This window comes from Astyanax mexicanus, chromosome 18 (genome assembly GCF_023375975.1).
Source record: "Astyanax mexicanus isolate ESR-SI-001 chromosome 18, AstMex3_surface, whole genome shotgun sequence".
Lineage (NCBI taxonomy): Eukaryota > Metazoa > Chordata > Actinopteri > Characiformes > Acestrorhamphidae > Astyanax > Astyanax mexicanus.
The window spans coordinates 44,028,114-44,052,761 of record NC_064425.1 but is presented as its reverse complement, the minus strand read 5'-3'; the positions used below and the strand labels follow the sequence as shown (position 1 = coordinate 44,052,761).

The 24,648-nt window shown below is 37.0% G+C and overlaps 1 protein-coding gene across 1 annotated transcript in view; it reads right to left on the bottom strand.

Moving 5' to 3' along the window:
• The window catches only part of nphs1 (NPHS1 adhesion molecule, nephrin), a 138,413-nt gene that overhangs the window by 72,124 nt on the left and 41,641 nt on the right, over nt 1–24,648 (bottom strand). The window contains exons 5-7 of the mRNA XM_049467072.1: nt 9,890–10,012; nt 9,300–9,381; nt 7,191–7,294 (exon numbers count right to left, since the gene is read on the bottom strand). Coding sequence (XP_049323029.1) covers nt 7,191–7,294; nt 9,300–9,381; nt 9,890–10,012 — 309 coding nt within the window. The remainder of the gene's footprint in view (nt 1–7,190; nt 7,295–9,299; nt 9,382–9,889; nt 10,013–24,648) is intronic.

Genomic DNA, 24,648 nt, shown 5'->3' with positions numbered 1-24,648 from the left:
TTTGTGATCATCCATCTTCCTCTTGATTATATTCCAGAGTTTTTTAGTTTGGTAAAATCAAAGAAACTCATCATTTTTAAGTGCTCTCTTAGAGTGATATGTTTTAAGCGTTTATTTCTTTTATTGTTGATAATTGTGGCTTACAGCCAATGGAAACCCAAAAATCAGCGTCTCAAAAAATGAAATGAAATCTGCATCTCAACTTATATAACACAGTGGACCAACACCAGCAGATGACATGTCTCTTCAAACCATGATGGTGGTCATGCTGGTTGACCATCATGTTGGTCAATCAGCTTGGTTAATATGGACGCTTGGTCATACTGATTGTCTAGCCTGGTCAGATGATGCTTGATCTTGCCTGTAGACCCGAAAACTCAGTGCTTCTGATTTCACTGTTTAAACAAGGAGACACGCTTGTTTTTATTTAGCTTTAGCGATTGATTAATTAATTGTGAAATAATGTAATGTCTAATTAAGACGCAGTACCCAACAGGGAGAAAGAGACAAAACGATAATTAATTCCAGTGTGAAAAGAAAACAAGGATGCAAATGAGCACAAATGACACGATTCGTCCAAATCACACAGAGCAACACCTTCGGTGCCAAACTTTCAATTAGCAGGTTAGAAAGTGAGAAGGAAAACAGGGAAACTGCTGGGGAATATTCACCCTCGGTGCTGAAGAGGTAGATTAGTGCAAAGAGGTAAAGAACAATAGTGTTGAAACATCTGCTAATTTATTGTTTCTTCTGAAATCAAGGGTATTCAAAATAACGTATTATGCTTTTGTTGGAGTAACTGCCTCTACTGTCCAAAGATGATGAAAATGGATAGACAGCTCCCAGACGTGTTTACCAGAGAGCATTGCTGTGAGAATTTGATTGCATTCAGCAGTCAAACAAGAGCAGTAGAGAGTTCAAGATGATTACTGATTATCAGGGCTGGACTGGGACAAAAAATCGGCCCTGGAATTTTTGGTTTAGATTAGCGGAGCACAACCGACTTTACCGAGTTACAGAGAAGCGTGATGTATCAACATGTTAAATATAAGCAGTTCAGTATTTTGTTTTGTCTATTGTCTCTGCGTAATTAAACTGATTCTCAACATTTTTATCGAATTCATGTTTAATATGCTCAATTCTAACTCTTCAGGTTAAATGTGCTTCCTCCTTTAAACAGCTATAACATGTATATGTGTCAGGCTACAAACAGGGCTGCTTTATGATATATTCATGTATATTATCATAGTACATTATCTGGCTAATATGATATATCAGATTAAACTGCGTCTTATCAGCAGTTTAGCTAAAATAAAAAAGAATATGCAGTATTTGAAAGCTGGGTCGGATCGAGACCAGGTCACGTTCTTACCACAAGCAAACCACTCCAGAAAAAAATAAACAAATATATTAATTAATAACGCATTACTGATTTCAAATTAATTGTGTGCATTAATGCATTAATGGTGACAGCCCTACTTTTTTGTCGTTTACACAATCAAGCAAATGACACATTTAACGCCTGTTACATATAACGTAAAAGACGTAAATGGGTTTGGGACACATGTATCTGCTGTGTAACCATAGTAACCATAACATAACCATAGTATACCAATAAATACAACTCAGTATCTCAGACTAGATGATCTGAAACCAGTAGAAAGTGTTTCTACAGGCACTTCACTTCACTTTCTTCAAATACTCAAACTTTGGGATAAAAATGACTCACTGATGGTGGCGAAATGCTCATTTAAAAAAAAAAAAAAAAAAAAAAAAAAAAGATAAAGAGTTTTTTTTTTTTAATACTGAATGAAAAATTATCAGGGGACGCACCGGCTTTGACCTCCTGCGATTCTCACAGCACTGTGCTGAATATATTTAAGTGTGGCTGTTTTATGAATAATAATAATGCTGCAGAGATTTATTTTTTACAGTTATTTCTTTTATTATAATTAAATTCAGTGTTAATACTGGGTTCAGAATCATCATTAGGCAGGCTGGTGTAAAACCGCCTAAAACTGGGTAAAAAACTGCCTACTTTGAAGATGCAGAAGAAGGAATTTGTTGGGTAGTTAAGTTGTCATTTAACCCCTAAAATCTTTTATTTAAATGTATTATTCAGATGGTAATGCTAATGCAGAAACAACAGTGAAATAGTAACACTTTCCTATCATATATTGGACAATGGTGAGCTTGCAGAAGGAGGTGTTTCAGTATAACCAACCAGTAAAACCAGTCTACCATAAAGAGAGAAATCTTCATAAAAGAAAATTATAGAGGGTTCAAATCAATAATAGAAGACCAGATTAGACTTTATCGAAAACATCTAAAAAGCCAGCCCAGTTTTAGAACAGCATTATTTGGACAGATGAAACTAAGATCAGTCTGATCCAGAATGATGGGAAGAAGAAAGCACTGAACCATCCTTTCCTGGGGTGGTCCTGATGAGAGCCAGTTTCATCATAACGTTTTAGAAAGGTCTTTGCAGTGAGTGCACTTTCTAGGTTTTTGAACAATTTCCTATTGACTGACCTTCTTTTCTTAAAGTATTTAGTTGAGTATTTTTGTTTGCCATATATAGATTAGAACATAACAAGGTTATAATAGTTTTGAATTTTTCCTTTCCTTTTTCCTCCAATTCAGATACTGTAGTTTTAATCGGTTTTTAAAGTGGGTTTGCAGATTTTTATTGACTTTTATTAGTTCTAGTATTATTATTTTCTTATACATTGGGCTATTTGTGAGGTGCAGGATTCAAAAAGGTGCTATGCAATAAAATTCAACAAAAGAAACCATTAAAAAAAAAAAAACCTACAACTGCGGCTGTAAAACGGATAAATAAACACAGTTTATAGTTAATTTGATAAACTTTCAATACAATTCCAGTTAGTTACTGTTGTTTTTCTTTTAATTACTAGTTTCTATAAGTTTCATTTGATTAGTTTTGGTTGAGAACTTTAGGCAGTACACAGCATTAGGATTAGCCAGCGGACTTCTTCTGAGGGAGGGATCTGTAACTACTTACCCATTGTCTGTGGCAAAGCAGCAGATGAACCTTTAAGTACTTTCGAATGATAAAATGTTTTTTTTTTTTAATATGGGGCATGTTTTTCTTTACAGTTTGGAAGACTTTAATATTAAACATTTTAAAATAGGTGTACATAAATATTAAACTGGTTTCCAGTACAGATGTCCTTCTGCAGAATATGGATGGAAGATGTGATGGCAGATAGAGGAGGGTTAGAGACGTGGCCAGGCCCAGAATCAAAGTGCTTTCAGCGGCTGCTCAGGAGCTCTGGCACAATCTCTCAAAACTCTTCTCTTCAAACAGCCATGCGGGATCTCAGCTGCTCCTCAGCGACCAGTCTTCAGAGTCAGAGCGAGATTCGGTCCAGAGGCCAAACTGGCCAAGAAACAGAGGAGGGAGAGGGAAGCTCTGCCAGGAAAGAACCATTCGCTTTCCCCAGCTCCCAATTTACCTGCTTCAGGTAGACTTAGCTTTGGCTAATACATGACTGATCGCTTTTTATGGACATTAACTGAACCTGGAGCCCAGAGATGCTGCGGCTTCTTTTTTCATGGACTTCTAACACAGAAAAGAGCAGATATGGTGTGCATATGGTGTGTTTTACACAGTAAGGGGGTTAAGAAATAATCACTATATTGAAGTATTGCAATATTTTTGTAGTTATTTGCAAAAAAAAAATAAAAGAGATCTCACCAGCTTAACTCTTACCAGTTTTACCGCCTTTCAGAATGAGCCGATTAAGGGCTCTGTCACATTTATGCAAATAAGCACTCACTGGCCACGCCTCATTTGAAAGTACTTAACTCTTATTCTTATTCTGCTGTTTTTCCACAGACAGTAGATACAGATTCCTCCCTCAGAAGAAGTCCGCTGGCTAATCCTAATGCTGTGTACTGTCTGAGGTTCTCAACCAAAATTGAATCAACAAAAATTATGTTTCTTTCACTCATCTTTCACTGATCTTTTTATTTATCAAAACTCAATCAAGGTTTATGTTTGAGTAAAATGAACATTGTTCTTTTATTCTATAAACTACAGACAACATTTCTCCCAAATTCCAAATAAAAATATTCTCATTTAGAGCATTAATTTGGAGAAAATGTGAAATGACTGAAATAACAAAAAAATGCAAAAAAAAAAAAAAAATAGCTTTCAGATCTTAAATAATGCAAAGAAAACAAGTTCATATTCATAAAGTTTTAAGAGTTCAGAAATAATCAATATTTGGTGGAATAACCCTGGTTTTTAATGTTTTTTTTTCATGCATCTTGGCATCATGTTCTTCTCCTCCACCAGTCTTACACACTGCTTTTGGATAACTTTATGCTGCTTTACTCCTGGTGCACAAATTTATTCAAGCAGTTCAGTTTGGTGGTTTGATGGTTTGTGATCATCCATCTTCCTCTTGATTATATTCCAGAGGTTTTCAATTCGGTAAAATTAAAGAAACTCATAATTTTTAAATGGTTTCTTTTTTTTTCCAGAGCTGTAGATACCTTGATATACACCTTGAACTGGTAAGGCTATTTGTTTTTAAACGGGTTTATGGAATTAATATGCATTTTCTTTTTAATTGTGATAATTTATGAGCATTTATTTAAGTCAAACAATATTTATGAGAATTTAAATTGATTATTTTTCTTTCTTTTTTTTTCTTTATTGTTTAATTAAATCAGATTTAATCAGCCATATATATCTCAGGAAGTGCTTCAGTTTTCGATAGCTTTCTTTTCACATAAACAGAGTCAATCAAGCACTATCTATTCACCTTGAGCTGGAAACCGTACCAATTATACACACACAGTTGTGCACATATAACACACACAAACACACACACACACACACACATATATTCACACATTATTAGACGTCTTTATCTGTCTCCTGTTTGCTGCAGTGGCATCACATATTCATCCCTACAGCACTGCTGCACTCTAACGTTAATTGAACCTGTTTTCTGAGCTTTAATGGTAACATTAGTTAAGACTGGTGCCGTATTTTATGCCGGCTGAATTAATTCAACCTGGCCTTGTTTTATTCCGACTGCACAATTAATTGTACCAATCACTGAAATCACTTTCTGAGCCCTGAGTGCTCCGAACAATCCCAGACCTTCTGAGACACTTAATACAACCTGAACATGTTCAGCCTCTGTTTTTAAGGATTTTTAAGGATTTAAGGAATGTGTGAGGTAAGGTATAATTATATACAATCATTAATGCTGGCTATACACTATAATGCTTAGAAATAAATACCTCTGAACTCTATTCTTTTAACCCTTTAACTTCTGCTCAACCATTCGGTAGAGCACTTTTGTGTCACTCTGGCTTATTTTGTTACAGGAAAGGGATGTGTCGGATCCAAGTGCAGAGCAAAATGGAAGCTTTCATTTTTAATTATACCACAGTTAGCTTGGCTGAGAGGCGTTTTATGTTTTATGAGCGATTTTATTAGCAGGTAATGCACATACAGGTGACCTAGCATCAATGCAGCGCTTACAAACCAAATACAAACCTAACCAACTAACTTTGTGGAATTGATTCGCCACAGAGGAGACTGGAAAATAAGTGGAAAAATAAATGTTTTAAGTTGTTTTAAGAGGTGTGGGGAAAAAAGGTGGGAAGGAGAACAAAAAAATGCCATGCCTGGCATATAGAAACAAAAGACAGCTTTCTCAACAAGAAACTAAAGTTAAAACACATCAAAACTCAAAACAGGCTAAACACAGCTTAGATACTGTGCCTCTCACTTTTCCATTTGCTTTCAATCAAAGAAATTAAATGACTTGCTTTATTTTCAGACCTCTTTGCTTCTTTTGTGAGCCTTTTGCTTTCTTTTGTCACCTCCTTTTCTTTTCTTCTTTTTTATTATACCCTCTGTTACCGGTCACCCCTCTACAAATGTGCAGCAGGAATATGTGGTTTGACTGGGGTTTATATAGAGTGCTGCACAGGTGCGGCTGATTGGCACTGATCACCACCGGGGATTCTGTGAATTGGAGTTTTGGAACCCAACACCACTGATTGTTCCCATCCATTTCCTGGCTCCCCTGCTGGTGGCAGGTGGACTTTCACATTACAATATTCAAGAAGGTGTTGAACTAAACTCAACCTTATTGTGCCATCTCTACCCATCAGAAGAATGGGTAGTATGTTAGGCTTCTAAAATTTCCACTACTCCACAAGTTAGGTGTTGCTATGGTACAAGTGTTGTTTGCTATGGTTTTGCCAGGTGGTTGTTATGAAAGAAAGATTTTTGCTAATGTGTTGTTAAGAAGTTGTTATAGTGTACCTGGTGTCATGCTAAGTGTCCAATGGGCCAACACCCCGGCTGCCGAGTATAATACAACAGTTGGCCCATGCCACTTTTGCCAACACCCTGGTTGTTGAGTATAATATGGCAATTGTCCTGTTACGCTTGTGTTATTAAATAAAATAAGGGAACGGGCCCAATCTGCTTGCGTCAATACCCTGGTTGCGAAGTAAAAATTGAAAATCCACGTCAGTTGTACTGCCAACACTTTGGTTGTATGTAAAATATGACAGTTGGCTAAGTTGAGTCACTTGTTCAAACACCCCAAATTCTACTCGAGCCAATAGCTTGGTTGACAAGTAAAATTTGGGAATTGAACCAAGCTGCTTGTACAAACTCCCAGGTTGCCAAGTAAAAATTTGGGATTCGACCTGAGCTGCTTGTGCCAACTCTCCAGTTACTGAATATAATACGGTACTCGTCTTGTGGCAGCTGTGCTAACACCCTGGTTTAGAGTAAAATATGTAAATATGAGATTTGGCTGGTGTCACTTGTGCCAACTTTCCGGTTGCTGAGTATACTATCGGAATTGGCCCCAACCACCTGTACCAACACCCCAGTTGCTGAGTATAATAGAGGAATTGGCCCAAGCTGCTTCTGCCAACACCCTGCTTTCCAAAAGTAATATGGCAATCGACCTAAGCCACTTGTGCCAATACCCCAGTTGCAGAGTATACTGTCGGAATGGGCCCATGACACAAATACCAACCTTCCAGTTACTGAGTATAAACCACATTCTGCCCAGTACTGCTATACATCAGCCGAGCTCTGACTGATTCTTCATTCTATTAGAGAAGTGCTGAAACTGAACCTTTCCTTTACAAAAGAAGAAAGAAAATAAGACTCTTACAATAGATGTTCATGACCACTTTAGTTTCCAGGGCCCGGGAGATAGCTGGGTTCTTCACTCGACACACCAGGGGCCGGCCGTTGTCCAAACGCTGTGCCCTAACCCTGAGGGGAGGGGAGGTGGGGGAATGAGATGCTGTCCATTAACACATTTCACTTTTTTTTTTCACACTACCTCATCCCACTTCCAGCACTATTAAAGTCCGACTCAGCACGTTTAGACCATTGCTCCATTTATGAGCTTGGAGCCAGGCCAGGGGGAATCTACGGCATTACCCCAGCTTCTTCAGAAAGGTGCTCTGCTACAAAGTGAAGTGCTGAACACATTTTACAGCCTTTTACAACACGATGCAAACCGCTGCCCACTCGCTGAAACCATTGTTTTGTTGATATACTGGGGAAAATAAAAGGCAACACTATGCAGGTTGATTTATTTGGATAAGCGGACTCATGGGGCGGGATACAAAAAATAAAGAGAAACATAATGTTAAGTTAGACAAATAAAAAGCTCCATTACTCTTTAAGGCCAATCACTAAGTATCTGTAGTCATTAGATAAGCCTTTGCCACTAGCAAACTAATGAATTATTAATAATCTGACAATATATACTAATCGACATGTGTAAAATGAGCTTGTGTTGCTTGACCACAATGTCGAAAGGGGACAAACTAATAGAATAATAGGCTGGTGTATTTACTATTATTAGATAATGTATTAATTTGGTACCATCTACAAGTAGAAATATTCCAATAGCCAAAATCTAGCTTAAAGTGTAGTAAATATAGAGTAGTAAAGGAAGTACAGGGTGGTTCAAGGTACTATGGGCAGTACAGGGAGTAGAGGGTAGTTTAGAAAGTATAGGGTAGTATATTTAGTATAGCATTGTGCAGCATAGCATAGAGTAAAATAGGCAGTATAGGGTAGTGCAATATAAGAAGTGGTATAGAGTAGAATATGCAGTATATGGTTGTGTAGTATTTTTGGTGTAGTATAAAGTAATATAGAGAGTAGTATAGAATACTAGAGAGTAGTATAGAGTAGTAGAAAGAAGGATATACTATTATAGATTAGCATATGGTAGTATATTGTAGTACATGGAAGTAAAGAGTAGTGAAGGGAGGTATAGTATATTATAGTGCAGGGGAGTATAGAGTAGTATAGGGCAGTATATAGGATATAGGGTAATATAGAGTATTATTATATAGGATGAAGAGTAGTGTAGATTTCTTAATTTTCGTTCAGAGTATGTAATTTTTTAGAGTAGATATATACAGAGTTGGACAATAAAAACACCTGTCATTTTAGTGTGGGATTTTAGGTTTCATGTCTAAATTGGAGCAGCCTGGTGGTCAATCTTCATTAATTGCACATTGTTGCACCAGTAAGAGTGTGAGAAAGACAGTGTGAAGGTTCAATTAGCAGGGTAAGAGCACATTATTTTGAGTTTTACTCAAAATATTGCAATGCACACAACATTATGGGTGACATACCAGAGTTCAAAAGAGGACAAATTGTTGGTGCACGTCTTGCTGGAGCATCTGTGACCAAGACAGCAAGTCTTTGTGATGCATCAAGAGCCACGGTATCCAGGGTAATGTCAGCATACCACCAAGAAGAACCAACCACATCCAACAGGATTAACTGTGGACGCTGTAAGAGGAAGCTGTCTGAAAGGGATGTTCGGGTGCTAACCCGGATTGTATCCAAAAAAACATAAAACCACGGCTGATCAAATCACGCAGAATTCAATGTGCACCTCAACTATCCTGTTTCCACCAGAACTGTCCGTCACCACAATCAATTATTGTGCTCTAAAACCAGGTGTTTCAGTTTCACTGTCCAACCCTTGCATATAAGTGAATTATTTCAAGCTACTTTAATAAACAAGCTCACGACTGAGAGCTTTCTGTCCCCTCAGACCCACAGTCCTCCGAAAACTGCTCTCTTTACATTTGAGACTCTAAAACGAAGAAGAAGTGCTCAAGGACATCAGTCCAGGAAAAGAATATGCAGTGGGAAAAGGCCAGTTAGGACACACACACACACTTACACACACACACACACACTTATACATACACACACACACACACACACACATAGACACACATACTTAACTTCAGCATGAGTGTTCTGCAGTTTATCCTCTGAGCCCGACTCCGTGAAAGACTCAATATCTGTCAGTTCATCTCCATCTGAGAGAGAGAGAGAGAGAGAATGAGAGAAAGAGAGATAGAGAGAGAGAGAGAGAAAGATATATAGAGAGAGTGGATATTTGGAAGAGAGGATGAAGAAGACATCATTAGAGCTCAATTTGCCTTTGGGTTTGTTTTCTCTCTTTTTTTCCCTTTTTTTTTCTCTTTTCTTGACACAGATTTTGCAAATTAATATTGGATTTCTGCATGTTTGCAAATCACAGCCAATAGCAACACAAGACTTCTGTTATCCAGATACATCGATCCAGAACAACACACTACATAGATTGTGCATTCTCATAAAGAAGAGCTTTATAGCCGTAGACTATATGTCAATATACTGTAAATCAAGCCCTTCCAACATATAACAATATATATAAAGATTTTTTTTTTCCTTTTGGGAGAAATCACATTTATATTATGTCTGTGATATAACTTATAATAGTAACTAAAATAACTGACAGCTAGGGGTTAACCAAAGGTAAAACTAGACCTTTAAACATCATACCTTTATAAATAAGGACATCAGCGGCTGGTTTGGCGTCGGGGGCAATGCAGGTCACCGTGTACTCCTCTCCTTCCACCCAGGGCTTCCCGGCGTCCCACTCAAAATACGGCTCTGCAGGGGGAACTGCAGCATAAAATAACACAAGACTTTAGACTTGATAATAAAACACAGTGGATCAACACCAGCAGATATCAGACATGTATCTTTATCCAAACCATCACTGATTGGTGGAAACTTCACACTAGACCTCGAGCAGTTTGGACTGTGTATCTCTCCACTCTTCCTCCAGACTCTGCTCCCTTGATTTCCTTTAAATGAAATGTGAAATTTACTGATGATCAGTGATGGTTTAATGGAGAGACATGTTATCTACTTTTATGGAGATGAGGATTTCATTTTCCAGCAGGACTTGGCACACTGCCTACACTTCCAAAAGTACCGATTGGTCTTATATAATATAAAAAGTTTCTGATATTGGGGTTTTCTTTTCTATGGCTGTAAATTCATTGAATTACTGAAAATGAAGTAATGTTTCAATTATATTAATTAAACAGGATGTTTTAATGTCCAAATGATGGTAAGAGCAGATATCTGGATGTTTGGTTGAATATTTGAAATTTAGGTTTTTATTTGCTTAATAAAGCCATAATTACACATTTGTAAATGAGTTATTCACTACTTATTAGGCTTTATTCTGTGTTATTAAGTGTTATTGGTGCTTAATTAGGGGTCTGTTATGTGGAAATGATTGATAATGGCTGTATTAGTTCTTATGGTGCACTGTAAACAGTTATGTCAGCACCCTGTTAAGCAGATTAGATTATTACGCATTAGCTATTAGCTAATTCTACATGTTATAAGTGTTATTATAACTGGCAGCAGTTTGAGTTTATCTATGTGAGTTTGGTAAGGTTATGGCTGTGCTGGAGTTTATTATAAAAGAGTTAATAAGGGCTTTATAAGTCACTAATAGACCAAGATTTGCACCATATTCTAAATTAAGGTTCTGTTCATCACCATTTAGACACACACTAATAACACAGAATAAAGCCTAATAGGTAGTGAATACATCATTTACAAATGTATAATTAAGGCTTTATTACGAAATAATAAGACATTAATAAGCGCCTAATTTGGGTTCCTTAAAATAAAGTGTTAACATATATATATATATAGAAATATATGTATAGCTCCATATACTGTTCCTTTCAAAGAAGGGGAACTGTATCTGTGGTTAAACAACCTAAACTTTAAACATCCAACCAAACATCAAGATATCTGCTCTTACCATCCTTTGGACACCAAAACATCCTGTTTAAATAATATCATTAACACATTACTTCATTTTCGGTAATTAAATGAATTCACAGCCGTAGAAAACCCCAAACCAGTGTTTTAGGAAATAGAATATTTGTGTGCCAAGTCCTGCTGGAAAATGAAAACCTCATCTCCATAAAAGTAGATGACATGACTCTCCAAACCATCACTGATCATCAGTAAATTTTACATTTCATTTAAAGGAAATCAAGGGAGCAGAGTCTGGAGAAAGAAGAGTGGAGAGACACACAGTCCAAACTGCTCAAGGTCTGGTGTGAAGTTTCCACCAATCAGTGATGGTGGATGGTCCATTATAATTCCAGAGAACACAGTTTCACAGCTTCTGTAACCTCAATACATGTTGCTGTAAGACACTGAGCTTATTAACCATATATACCTTCAACATGCCTGGGTCAGATCAGGGGAAGGAAGTGCACTGCTGGAGACAGAAGGCATTGAGATAAAAGAATGTCTTGAATAGATCTCAGTTGAGTGTAGATCTTGAATGCTGACTCTCTTATATGCAGCGCAGCACTGTCAGTTCAATAGCATGAGCTATCAGATAAACCAGCGCTATTACGCTGCGCAGCATTGTGTTCTGAAATGGTTGTCATGAGAAAACCTTGCATCTGTGAAATGGTAATTTGGGAGAAGGAGCAAAGAATGTTCTTAAGACGAGTTCCTCAAAGGGTGTAAAGTAAAGGCTGTGGTTTTAAATAGCACCGCGACGACTCAAAGAACCACCTGAATGCTTAAACTCTGGCTTGCCTGGTTAAACGATTCACTAAATACGAGGAAAACTTCTTTAAAAAAGTCTTTAAAAGAAGGTTTTTGGAGACTAAAAACCAGTGTTATAGAAAACCCATTTTGCCAAAATAACAATATATCACTTTTTTAACCTATTTCGTCCCCAATTCCCAACTCCAAACCCCAAACATAAATTACCGAGTGGTAGTGTTGTAGTACTTGAATCCTGTCTCGGACTCGAGCTTGTTTGGAATGGATCTTGTCTTGGTTTTGGTGTGAGGTGGACTCTGAGACTGTGGACGAGACCGGCCGAGACCGAGTCCTCTGTTTGAGGTGTAGTTCATTAGAAACTGAACCTTTTTTCTATCGTTACTAAAAATCAACAATTCATTCAAACACACCCAATCAGTTCTTTTTCTGAGTGTCTAAAATCTATACATAGATTGGATAACAGAGAAAAAAACATGCTAGCAAGCAAGAACTAAATTAGCAAAGAGCTAGCTGACCTTAGCAACAAACTAGCTATCCATAGCTATGAAATAACTAAAATTCGATTGTTACCTGGGAGAGAACTAAAGTTAGCAATGAGCTAGCTAACCCCAGCCATGAGCTAGCTAAAATTCTAATGTTACCTGGGACAGTACTAAAGCTACCGACAAGCTAGCTAATCTTTGTGTCGAGCTAGTTAAAATACTAATGTTACCTGGGATAGTACAAAAGCTAGTGACAAGCTAGCTAACCTTAGTGTCGAGCTAGTTAAAATACTAATGTTACCTGGGATAGTACAAAAGCTAATGACAAGCTAGCTAATCTTAGTGTTGAGCTAGCTAAATTACTAATGTTACCTGGGGTAGTACTAAAGGGGTAGTTGCTAATCTTAGCAACGAGCTAAATTACACACTAATGTTACCAGGAAATTGACACTACACGACTGCACGACTGGCACCGTTCTGGTTCGCAAACCTAATTTTGAACCAGCTCGGCATGTTTCCACCAACAAAAGTAGGTTCTGGAACCAGGAACATTTGTTTGCAGGGGGAAACGAACAATACCAGGTTCTTCAGTGCGAACCGTGACGCCATCTTTGGGAGGTTTTGTTTGTAAAGGAGCACCGCCGCTGTGCCACACCCTCTGTTGATGGCGTATGATGTGGCGTTTTGACGGTTCCATTAAAACTGGTAAAAATATGGGCTGGTTCCAATGGTACACCAATGGAACTGGTTCAAGAACCAGAGTTCTTTTGATGGAAAAGTGCTACCAGAGAGAGCATGGCCAAGGCAGGATTTGAACTGGGGAACCTTGAACCTTAGCCTGCTGGACAACTGGGCACAAGGAGGACCTACACAAGATTAAGCACAAATGAAACGCCTGATACTCCATGTCCTCCATGTTTAAAATGCAAAGCAAATACCGAACCAGAATCCATTACAGCGCGAGAGTACACAAGAACGGAGACAGTAATCAGATTAAACATACTTTCAAAATATCAAGTGATTGCCTGAGGGATTATGTTCAGATGAGTTCCAAGAATAAACAAGCCGCAGATAGGATGAGGGTTTGAATCGCCGCGTTTCTTCTTCTGCACAAGAGCTTATTAACGTTCCACGTCTTCAGTCCACGTTATACACACACCTGAGCCAGGTATGCCAGGCCTGTGGAGTGCAGATTACCTGGATCAAGTGTGGCATGAAGTAGAACACAGGCTGGAGATCTTCCAGCAATAGAGGGGTTAGAATGTTTGCAAAAAAAAATCCTAAATGGGTTTGAATAAATTTAATTGCTCCATACTATATGTAAGTTTAACCATAGCAAATCCTGCTAATGCCTATACCTTTATAAATAAATTATAAATCATTTATTGCTCCTAGTAACCTTTATCTTCCTTCAAATCAAACCTTTATCTCATTCTGAGATGATGAGATAAATGTATTTCCTGCTTATCTATGACAATCATGGTTCTTTATGGAGCCAAATATGTTTTTTTTTTTTTTTTTTTTTTTATGGCATTATTCACCTATTTATTACTGTCTCATATTAATTACAATATAAGCTACACCATATTATAAGGCGCACTATCAATAAACAACTTTTTTTTTTGGTCTATTTTTAATACACAAGGTGCACTGGATTATAAGGCGCATTCATTTTTAAAGTCATTCGACTGCTAGATGTTAATCTACACGGATTTCAGATTTCTCTCCTGAAAACTGTTTATTTGAGTGATTAGTTGAGTAAAGCGCTTCCGTTTATCTACAGTTAACAGCTTAGATTTCCAGATTTACACTAAAGCACTACACTGAGGAACCCTGAAAATGTTTGGTAACCTAGAACTATATAGAGGATATAGAGGATTTTCCCACATAGGCTACAGTCCGATATACTCACTTCTGAACGCCGAAAGAGCTAGTTCTTAGCACTGTGCTTAGCAGCTAATGCTAATGCTGCTCCAGTAGTGATAGCCAGGGCTAGAAGCAGGCTACATACAGGCTGAAATACTCACCACTGAACTGCGAAAGAGCTACTTTTTAGCACTGTGCTTAGCAGCTAATGCTAATGCTGCTCCAGCAGTGATATAGCCAGGGCTAGCAGCAGGATACATACAGGCTGATAATACTCACCTCTGAACGGCAAAAGAGATAGTGCTTAGTGCAGTTAGCGGCTAATGCTAATACTGCTCCAGTCTTGGTGCTGGAGAAACTTCACTTAAACTCCTGTATAATGCTGTACTTCAACAGAGTGGCTTTACAGCTTCTTAATACCTGATTATTAGAATTTATACATAAGGAGTACCGGATTATAAAGTGTACTGATGATTTTAAGGAAAATTAAAGGATTTTGAGGGCACCTTATAGTGTGAAACATACAGTATATAGTAAAGTATATAGTGTTAATCCCTCAGTGAATTCCTAAAATTTATCATGAACATACTGGGGACCCACGGTGTTGCTGAGGCCCTGAATTACCCAGTGTGTGTGTGTGTGTGTGTGTGTGTGTGTGTGTGTGTTTGTAGGAAACAAATAACCTGTAGTATTAGCTACAGTCATATGGTAAGGAATGGAAACACACAGTAAAGATATGAATGCATGTTAATATGTGAGATTGTGTCTGTGCATGTGTGTGTGTGTGTGTGTGTGTGTGTGTGTGTGTGTGTAGTCGTGCTCTGAAGCGCTCGTCTTTGATCCCTGGCACGAGCGCGTCTCGTGCTGGAGGCGGTGGAGGTTAAAGAGCATCTCATACTGGAGCAGCATGCAGATACACACACACACACACACACACACACACACACAGAGCAGAGCCCTGATGTACTGCCTGCAGCTCTGCCTCAAATATAAAGACAAAACATTTATATAAGCTTTTAATTAACGATCAGCGCTGTTAAATACAGACGTGTAAATCTGCACCACTCTGAGTTTATTTACACTAAAATAAACACTAGACAAACCATCACAATTAAATCAGTGTAAACTGATCAGTACTGCTGTGTTTCACTCATCTTGTCATTTCTGACATTTACCCTATTTATGTCCCGGCAGTGCTGTGGTTAGCGGCTAATGCTAAGGCTAATGCTGCTGCACCAAGCCTTAGTGCTGAAAACTGATCTTTTGATCTGTTACTGAAAATTTTCATCTTTTTTAAAGTAATCTGACTCAAAATAAACACAAAAAGTCACCAGTCAAGTTATTCTGATTCTAATATCCAAATCTAAGATATTAAATAAGGGAATTTTGCTTGATTAAAGCCGTACTTCACTAATTTTGAAACTTTTCAATTGCTTATTTTAAAGAAATCTAACTAAGAGAAATGTGCATAGTCATTGGCAGATTTAGTTGTTTTTTTTTTGTTTTGTTTTTTGCTTAAAAAACTTTTTTTTTCTCTCTTATAAGAATTTTTGTCTTACTATGCATTGCGTAAGTATAAGAATATTTAATTATTTTAGGAATAATGATCTTAAATCAGTCCTACTTATTTTAAGCAATTAGAACCTAAAATAAGCGCAAAGAAGTTACCAGTCGAGTTGTAATCAATTTTTTTAATTTAAGTTTTATTTTACACATTTTGCTAAAAAATAGGCAAATAAAGCATTTTACATGAGTTTTGTTTTATTCTATAAACTACAGATAACATTTCTCCCAAATTCCAAATAAAAATATTGTCATTTAGTGAGAAAAAAAGAGAAAAAAAGGAAAGAAAGATGCAGAGCTTTCAGACCTCAAATAATGCAAAGAAAAGAAGTTCATATTTATAAAGTTTTAAGAGTTCAGAAATAATCAATATTTGGTGGAACAACCCTGGTGGTTTTTATTACAGTTTTTTTTTCATGCATCTTGGCATCATGTTCTCCTCCACCAGTCTTACACACTGCTTTTGGATAACTTTATGCTGCTTTACTCCTGGTGCAGAAATTAATTCAAGCAGTTCAGAAAGAAACTCATAATTTTTACTTTCATATGTATATAGACAGTGTATGTTATGCTAAATATATGTTTATTGTCTTTAGATCGTGCAGTGTTCTGCTGGTGCATTCATCTCTTTTTCTGGGTATTATTCTGCAGCTCTGTCGGCTCTGGTTTACAGTAGGTACTTTTCCTCCCACTGGAGATGTCAGTGCAGTGACAGCACTTTTACTGCTGTGTGGTTTTGGTGCTCTGCCTACCACATGGGGGCGCTATTGCAGTGTGAGCTCTGTGAGGCTGTGGAGCTGAAACTGCAGATCACTCACTCACTGCAGAGGAGCCGGCCCAGTCACATCCATCTCTCTCTCTCTCTCTCTCTCTCTCTCTCTCTATTGCTTCCTTTAGTTTCATTCTCTGCTTATCCTATTCCTTTCTTCCTCTCTCTACCTCTTCTATTTGTACTTTTCTCTTTTATATCACGCTCTCTCTCTCAAATTTCTCTCTGTATGTCTTTTGTTTTCACCATTCATCCTCTCCCACGTCTTTTTCTCTCTTCTTCTCTCCTGTTTCTATTCTCTCTCTCTTTCTCTTTTTCATCCTCTATTTCATTCCTGTATCATACTTTGTTCTATCTCTTCTATTTGTCTTCTCCCCTTTTGTAACTCTCAAATTTCTATTTCACTCCCTCTTCTCCACCATCACTTGGTTTTACATACTCTCTCTCTCTCTCTCTCTCTCTCTCTCTCTTTCTATATTTAATTGGTAGTCTCTTTTTTCCTCCTCCTTTCCTATTCCTACTTCATTCTCTTTCTCCCTCTCTTCCACCTCTTTTGTTTGTATTTTTCCCTTTTGTATCTCTCTCTAATTTCTACTTTATTCCCTCTCTTCCTCTCTACATCCTGTTTCTACTCTCTCTTTCTCCCTCCCTCCCTCTCTCTCTCTCTCTCTCTCTTTCTCTCTTCTTATTTTCAGAAGACAAAAAAAGAGAGGCTGTGTGTATATGTATGTATGTGTGTGTGTGTGTGTGTGTGAGAGAGAGAGAGAGAGAGAGAGAGAGAGAGAGAGAGAGAGAGAGAGAGAGGACGGAAAGTGGACTTGGTGAAACCATATTCATTCAGGCGAAGCCTGTGACCTCAATGAAGTCCACCTGAGAGCCACCTGAGTCTCCCCCCCCCCCCCCACACACACACACACCTACACACACACACATGCATACACACAGATTACTACATGTGAAACAGCCCATATGACCACAAACATGAGCATCATCGTATTATTATTATTGATATGCACATGCACTGATGCACACATTATACAGAGCCTACCTGCACACACACACACACACACACACACACACACCTACACACACACACACACCTACACACACACACACAGAGGGAACAGCGAGGCGCAAAATTCGATTCATTAGACAAATACAGACGGATGGATAGATAAGGAAGATAAGAGACAGATTAACAGAGACAGATGCACATGTGCTCCCTCTCTCTCTCTCTCTCTCTCTCTCTCTCTCTCTCTCTCTCTCATATCAATCACACACACACACACACACACACACACACACACACAATAAAGTCCAAAATACTGCTGAATACCTGCTCTTTATCTGAGGATAAAACGCTTGTAGTATGTCACGAATTAAAAAAAAATATAGGTAAAATGAAAATAATAAAATAAAAAAAGTATAATATTAATATTGTCATTACAGATTATCCACTTGCCCCTAAATCAACATTATGTATCTACAATTATAATTTACTTAAAAAAATATCAACTTCATGGTTCATACTGATGCTGCACTAACTATAAAAAAGCATAAATGTCTGTTATTCCCACTCCAGGCTGGAACTCTGCTACTGCACTATGTAACTTTAGTGAAGCCTCACATGAACCATAAATTCTCCATAACTGTGTAATGCTGCATTACTTGAGTCAGATTAGTGTAAAATCTTGTAAAATGACAAGATGATCACCTCAGTCCACATGATTATCTCACTGCAGATACTGGGTACATCTGGATCTCTCAGCTTGTCCAGAAATGCATGTGCACTGCTGACTATGTAAGTGAACTGCACTCCTTAAGGGGGAGCGTTGATATTCTCACATTTTGTAAAATGTAACAAGGGCTGGAAATAGAAAATTAGATAACAAAAATGCACCGACTGAAATGTTTTAACCCCACCATTATAAATCGAATTAAATTTGCCAATCTAATACTGATATTAAAAAAAAATTCAATTCTTAATAAAGCTCTCATGGGACAGTATGAGAATAAGATTACTCATGTCGATTTTTAAATATATATATTGGGTCAGAATAGATATACGTATTGCCTTTTTATTTTTTGTATGTATGAAAAATTATCAAAAAAGTACCATTTGGGTATCAGTATTGATATCGATTTTTTTTTCAGCTTCTATGGTCACCCTGATGAGGCCTGTTTAAAGATTTTCTTAAAGCCTCCTTATAGCAAAGTTTGTGGAAGACAACAATTTTATTTATCACATTCTGAGAGAGTTCTTTGCCAAGAGTTGCCATATTAAATATCCAGTGGCCGACATAAGAGAACTGTACCCAATTGTACCCAAAACTCCAAATTTACCATCTATTTATACTACCATTTATACTATCTGTAATCTAAAATTTACAGTGGACCATCTGCACATTCTGACCACTGACACAGACATTAAAAGGCTTACTTTTAAAACCAAAGATATAATGGTACATTTCATTAACAATAACAATGTATTATTCCTTTGAAAGGCAATAATTAGCCACCTATAGTCAATAATAAGCAATAGTTGCTAAGCAACAGTATGGCCACAGGGTATTCTAAGCATAGCATAGCATTATGCTTTTTAATAAATCAGCATGAACGCAGCCTTTATTTGATGATCTCTTTGATAAATGTGTTTTTATGCTAAGTATGATACAATGGCTTTGATGCGGCTCAACCAATGAGATCGCAAGACCAGGCAAGTCTGTTTTTTTTTTGTTTTTTTTGTGCTGCATTAGCCTTGCTGTGTTCCTACATGACTTTTGGCTACAAACTGAAAAAAAATGAAGTGCAGGACTTATAGGGGATGAATACTTTTGCACATCAACCCTGGTGACGCCTGTTTAAAGTAGAACATATCCTGGAAAACCACTAAAAGACCTTGGCCACAATGTTGTAAGCAATGTTCTTAAAGCTTACATACAGCCAACTTTGTGGAAGACATCGATTTTATTTCTCACATCTTCAGAGAGTTATTTGCCATGAGTTGCCGTGTTGAATATCCAGTGGCTGGTATGAGAGAATTGTACCCAAAAAAAGACCTTTAAACTGCCACTATAAGATTGTTTTGGACTGTTCTTTCCGTGCACTTCACCCCAGCTGACATTTGCCATTCTTTTTATAGGTCACTTGATGTCATCCTGCAGTTGCTGACTGACATTTAAATAAGTTGATGGTAAATCTCCAGACCTGAACCCCAAACCAAGCTGAATTTGAAGTTTTGCGTCAGTAGTAAAAGCATAAGGTCACCCAAAAGCAGTGTGAAAGACTGGTGGAGGGCTTACAGGGACACATGAAAGCGGTTAATAAAAGTGGGTTATTCTATTATTGATTATGATTGGTTCTGAACTCTTCCTTAGATACTAGATAGAAACTTTAGTATTTTTGTTGTTTCTAAATGAATATGAAACTAGTTTTCTTTGCATTATTTGAGATTTGAAAGATCCTTTCTTATCAAATTTTCATTAATTTGACTATTTATCTTTTTCTGCAAATAAATAAATAAACTTTAATAATAATAATAACAAATTTACTGACCACATTTCGACTGTATTGGCATAGATGTGATAAAAAAAGTAGCATAAATAATTCATTAATACATTTCATTAATGATTGCAATGTATAATTCTTCGGAAATGCAATAATTAGCCACCTATGCTTAAAAATAAAATTAAAAATTAAAAAAAATTGAAAGCCATGCATCATTTTTGTTTGAATTTTTACTGTTATATATGGTTACTTTGTGTTGGTCTATCACTTAAAATCTCAATAAAATACATTAGATTTTTAAGTTTGTGTTTGTAGTGAATGTTTTCAACACAGTGTTTAAGAACTCCATCAGCACTGCTGCGTCTGACGCTACGTTATGCTTGATCAGATGAGTTTTATTCTATCTAAATAAAGAGTTAAACAGCTCACAGTATAAGCAGATGTTTATAAATGAGGGAGTTCGTGTAAGAGACTCTGACAGCGCTGGTATTTTTATCCACCGCAGAGGCAGGAGGCCTGCGTCCGCTGTTTAACTCCGAGAGATCCAAACAGACAGCCGTCAGCACCAGCCAACAGCATGCCACCTGATAAGAGACAAGCTCACACACTTTCCACACACACTCTGCAGGTAACACACACTCCACGGGGATACACATTTTGAGGCTTTTGAAACAATTGAAACAAAATATTTTTTTTTGCTTAATTTAAGCCTTTAGAACACTAGTTTACACTACATTATTAGTGAGGAAAACATAAAACAATCTAAGCAAGTGAGATATTTTAATTTTAAGGCAATAAATATTACTTATTTTAGGAATAATGACAAGTAATGATGAAGTTATTCTGATTTTTGGCCAAATTTAAAATGGGATTTTTTTTTTATTGATTTAGCGTTTACTTCTCTCATTTTGAGACTTTGCTATTAGTTCTTTTAAGAAAGCCTATGAAATGCTACCTTACACCCAGCGAACAGCCCGCAAATTTTCACGCCTTGCACTTGCATTTTTCGTATTTTCATACTTAAGGGGCACCGTATTATAAGGCGCATTATGTGACACTAGTAAGGAACAGGGGTGTCGCCATGTTTTCCTTTTAATTCAGCAGGTGTCACCACTGGGTGCAAAACCTGTAAACCTTAGGTAAGATAAGTAAACAAAACTGTAATTAAACTATATATATATATATATATATATATATATATATATATATTCATTTAAAGTCAAATGATGGATGTTAATCTACACAGATTTCTCTTCTGAAAACTGTTTATTTGGGTGAGTAAAGCACTTCTGTTTATATACAGTAAGCTTAGATTTACAGATATACACTAAGACTAGGTGCAGCAGCATTAGCATTAGCAGCTAACCACTAGCGTTAGCAGCATTTAGCAGCTAAAGCCGTCCAAAAGCGCTGTACTGCGGAACCCTGAGCTTCTTTTAACAAAGTAAACATGCAGAGTATAGTCTGATATACTCACATCTGAACAGTAAAAAAGCTAGTGCTTAGCACAGCTTGAATCAAAAACATGCATGGATGCATATACATCTCTGTTAAAAAAAATAACAGAGCATTTAAAAATGATGTGTTTCTTTGATTTTACCAAATTGAAAACCTCTGGAATATAATCAAGAGGAAGATGGATGATCACAAGCCATCAAACCACCAAACTGAACTGCTTGAATTAATTTTTGCACCAGGAGTAAAGCAGCATAAAGTTATCCAAAAGCAGTGTGTAAGACTGGTGGAGGAGGAGAACATGATGCCAAGATGCATGAAAAAAACTGTGAATAAAAACCAACCAGGGTTATTCCACCAAATATTGATTATTTCTGAACTCCTATTATTTGAGTTCTGAATGTTCTGAATCTTTTTTTTGTTGTTGTTATTTCAGCCATTTTTCATTTTCTGTAAATAAATGCTCTAAATGAGAATATTTTTATTTGGAATTTGGGAGAAATGTTGTCTGTAGTTTATAGAATAAAACAACAATGTTCATTTTACTCAAACATAAACCTATAAATAGCAAAATCAGAGAAACTGATTTATTTCCCCAACTCATCCCACTTTTATATAAATATACGTGCCAAATGAAGTCAGGTCACATGTGTGGGCTTTATTTACTGGCTCAGACCCAAACACACACACACACACACACACACACACACTGTGAACAGAATCAAGTCAGACCACATGTGCCGACTTTATTGGTTAACTGGCTTTGACCAGACATTCGAACATACATGCATCACCTCAAAAGCTATAGAACACACACGCACACACAAGCGCGCACACACACACACACACACACACACACACACACACACACACACACACACACACTCACACTCACACACACACACACGCAACATGCACACCCACACAGCCGTTATGGGGGGCTCAGGTGCAGGCTTTGAAGCTGAAAGCTATTGAAGCAGTCCCTTTGCTCCGCCCCCTCTGTCCTTCTCTTCTATCTCTCCTTCCCTCTCTCCCTCTTCTCTGCACTCATCTCCCAATCTCTCTCTCTCTCTTTCCTCTCTCTCCCTCTCTCTATCGTTTTTTTTTCCTCTCTCTTTTCTCTCTGAGGACGTGGAGGAGCAGGTGTGTTTGAGTCTGGGCGAGTGATAGCTCTATCCTCTTTCTCTCTCTCTCTTTATTCTCTCGCTTTCTTTTTCCCCCTGCATTCCTCGCCGTGCTGTGCGACAAACATTTTATCCAGGAGAACTAGACCTGAATTGAGTGAGTCTGTCTGACAGCTGATAAACGGGCCGGGGACGCGCGGGTGCGGCTGCAGGGCCGAGGAGGGGGAGTTTAGCCTCCTAATGCGATACTCGGCCCCTGTTTCTGTCTCTTCACCTCTAAAATAACCAGCTAAACAACACAGAGGAGACTCACTAAACACATCATACCCCTCAAATACAACAGATCAGACTCACTGCAAATATATCACCTCCTAAAACACTCAATTCTATTACAGATACTAAAGAAACAAATCAGTGCAGCATTAAATCTCAATTTTATTCACCATGATGCAATAAAAACTAAAATTACTGAATGAAAACTGAAATTATTCAGCGCATTATAACATCTCAGACTTGACCAGCATTTAATTTTATTGCATTTTACTAAGTAAACATGCATCAACGAAGAACAACCAATCAATGCCATATAAAATATTACATTTTATCAATGTTCAGTTAACAATTTAACTAATTCAATTCAACGTGTCATAAGATCTAACATTTAACAACGATCTGATTCAGTCATTTAGGAAATATTCCACATATTAGGGTGTCAAAACACCGAAAATGTGTCCACTCTTTGATTTGATTTGATTATGAAACCAGTTTTTATGCAGCATAAGATCTCAAATTTGACCAAAGTTTGGTTTGATTGGATTTGATTTGTACAAAAAGTCATCACTCAATTCCATTGCGGATTCTAAAGAAACGAATCAGTGCAACACAAAATCTCCAATTTACTGAATAAAAAGGGGAATTATTCAGTGCATCATAACATCTCAGTTTGAAGTCTCATTCAAGAAAATAAATGTGCTTTTAAATGCCACAACTGAAGTCTTAAAAAAAAAAAAAAAAAAAAAAAAAAAACTTTCTATAGTATAAATCATGTAATTTTCAAATAATATTAGTACTGTAGAAATTGAGAGTAATACGATTGCAAAAAAAAAAAAAAAAAATGCCTATTTAGTTGTATATAGACCAACATTTAGACTCCTATAAAATAAAAAAAATCAAAGGATTCAGTGCAATATAATATGTCAAATTCCCTCACGACAAAATAAAAACGGAACTTATTCAGTGCATCAAAACACCTCAGATTTGACCACTGTTTATTTTTGGGATTTAATTTAAGTGGACAATCTTATGCATCATAAGATTTTTTTCCTGATTCAATACAATACTTTTAGGAAAGGTTTAACTAATTACAAAGTTAGTAATATCTGACTTACTCTGAAAACCAGCTCAGTTTAGTTTGAGGGCCAAATCTCAAATTTGAATTGGATTGTACTCACGTATATATTCTTAGCTTTTGTTTCTTGCTTCATTTCTTCTCTTAGTTTTTTTATTTATCTTTTGTTTATTTTTTTATTTGTCTTTTATAATCTTTTTATCTTAATTTCTTATCAATTAAACTTCAAGATTTTTAAATTCACTTTAGATTTAAGATTTAATTTAACTGGCATGTCAACCCCTCTTCTTGTAAATGCTCAGCTACATTGAAAATGAGTCAAAATAAAGGTTGATTGATTTTTTTTTTTTTTTTTTTAGCACACTAACTTATTTGTACCAGTCTAAAGAGTGTGTAGTTGAATTTTCCCGTGAGACGAGCGTTCAGAAGAGCCACACTGATTGACTCCCCAGCTGGCATTTCAACCTTGAATAAACGTTGAATCAACTGTTGATATTGAAAAACGTCATACGTTCAACCTTTAATAAACCATAGCTCACTAAAATGAGAAAATCCTATGGTTAACAAAGTGTTAACAATAAACTCACATC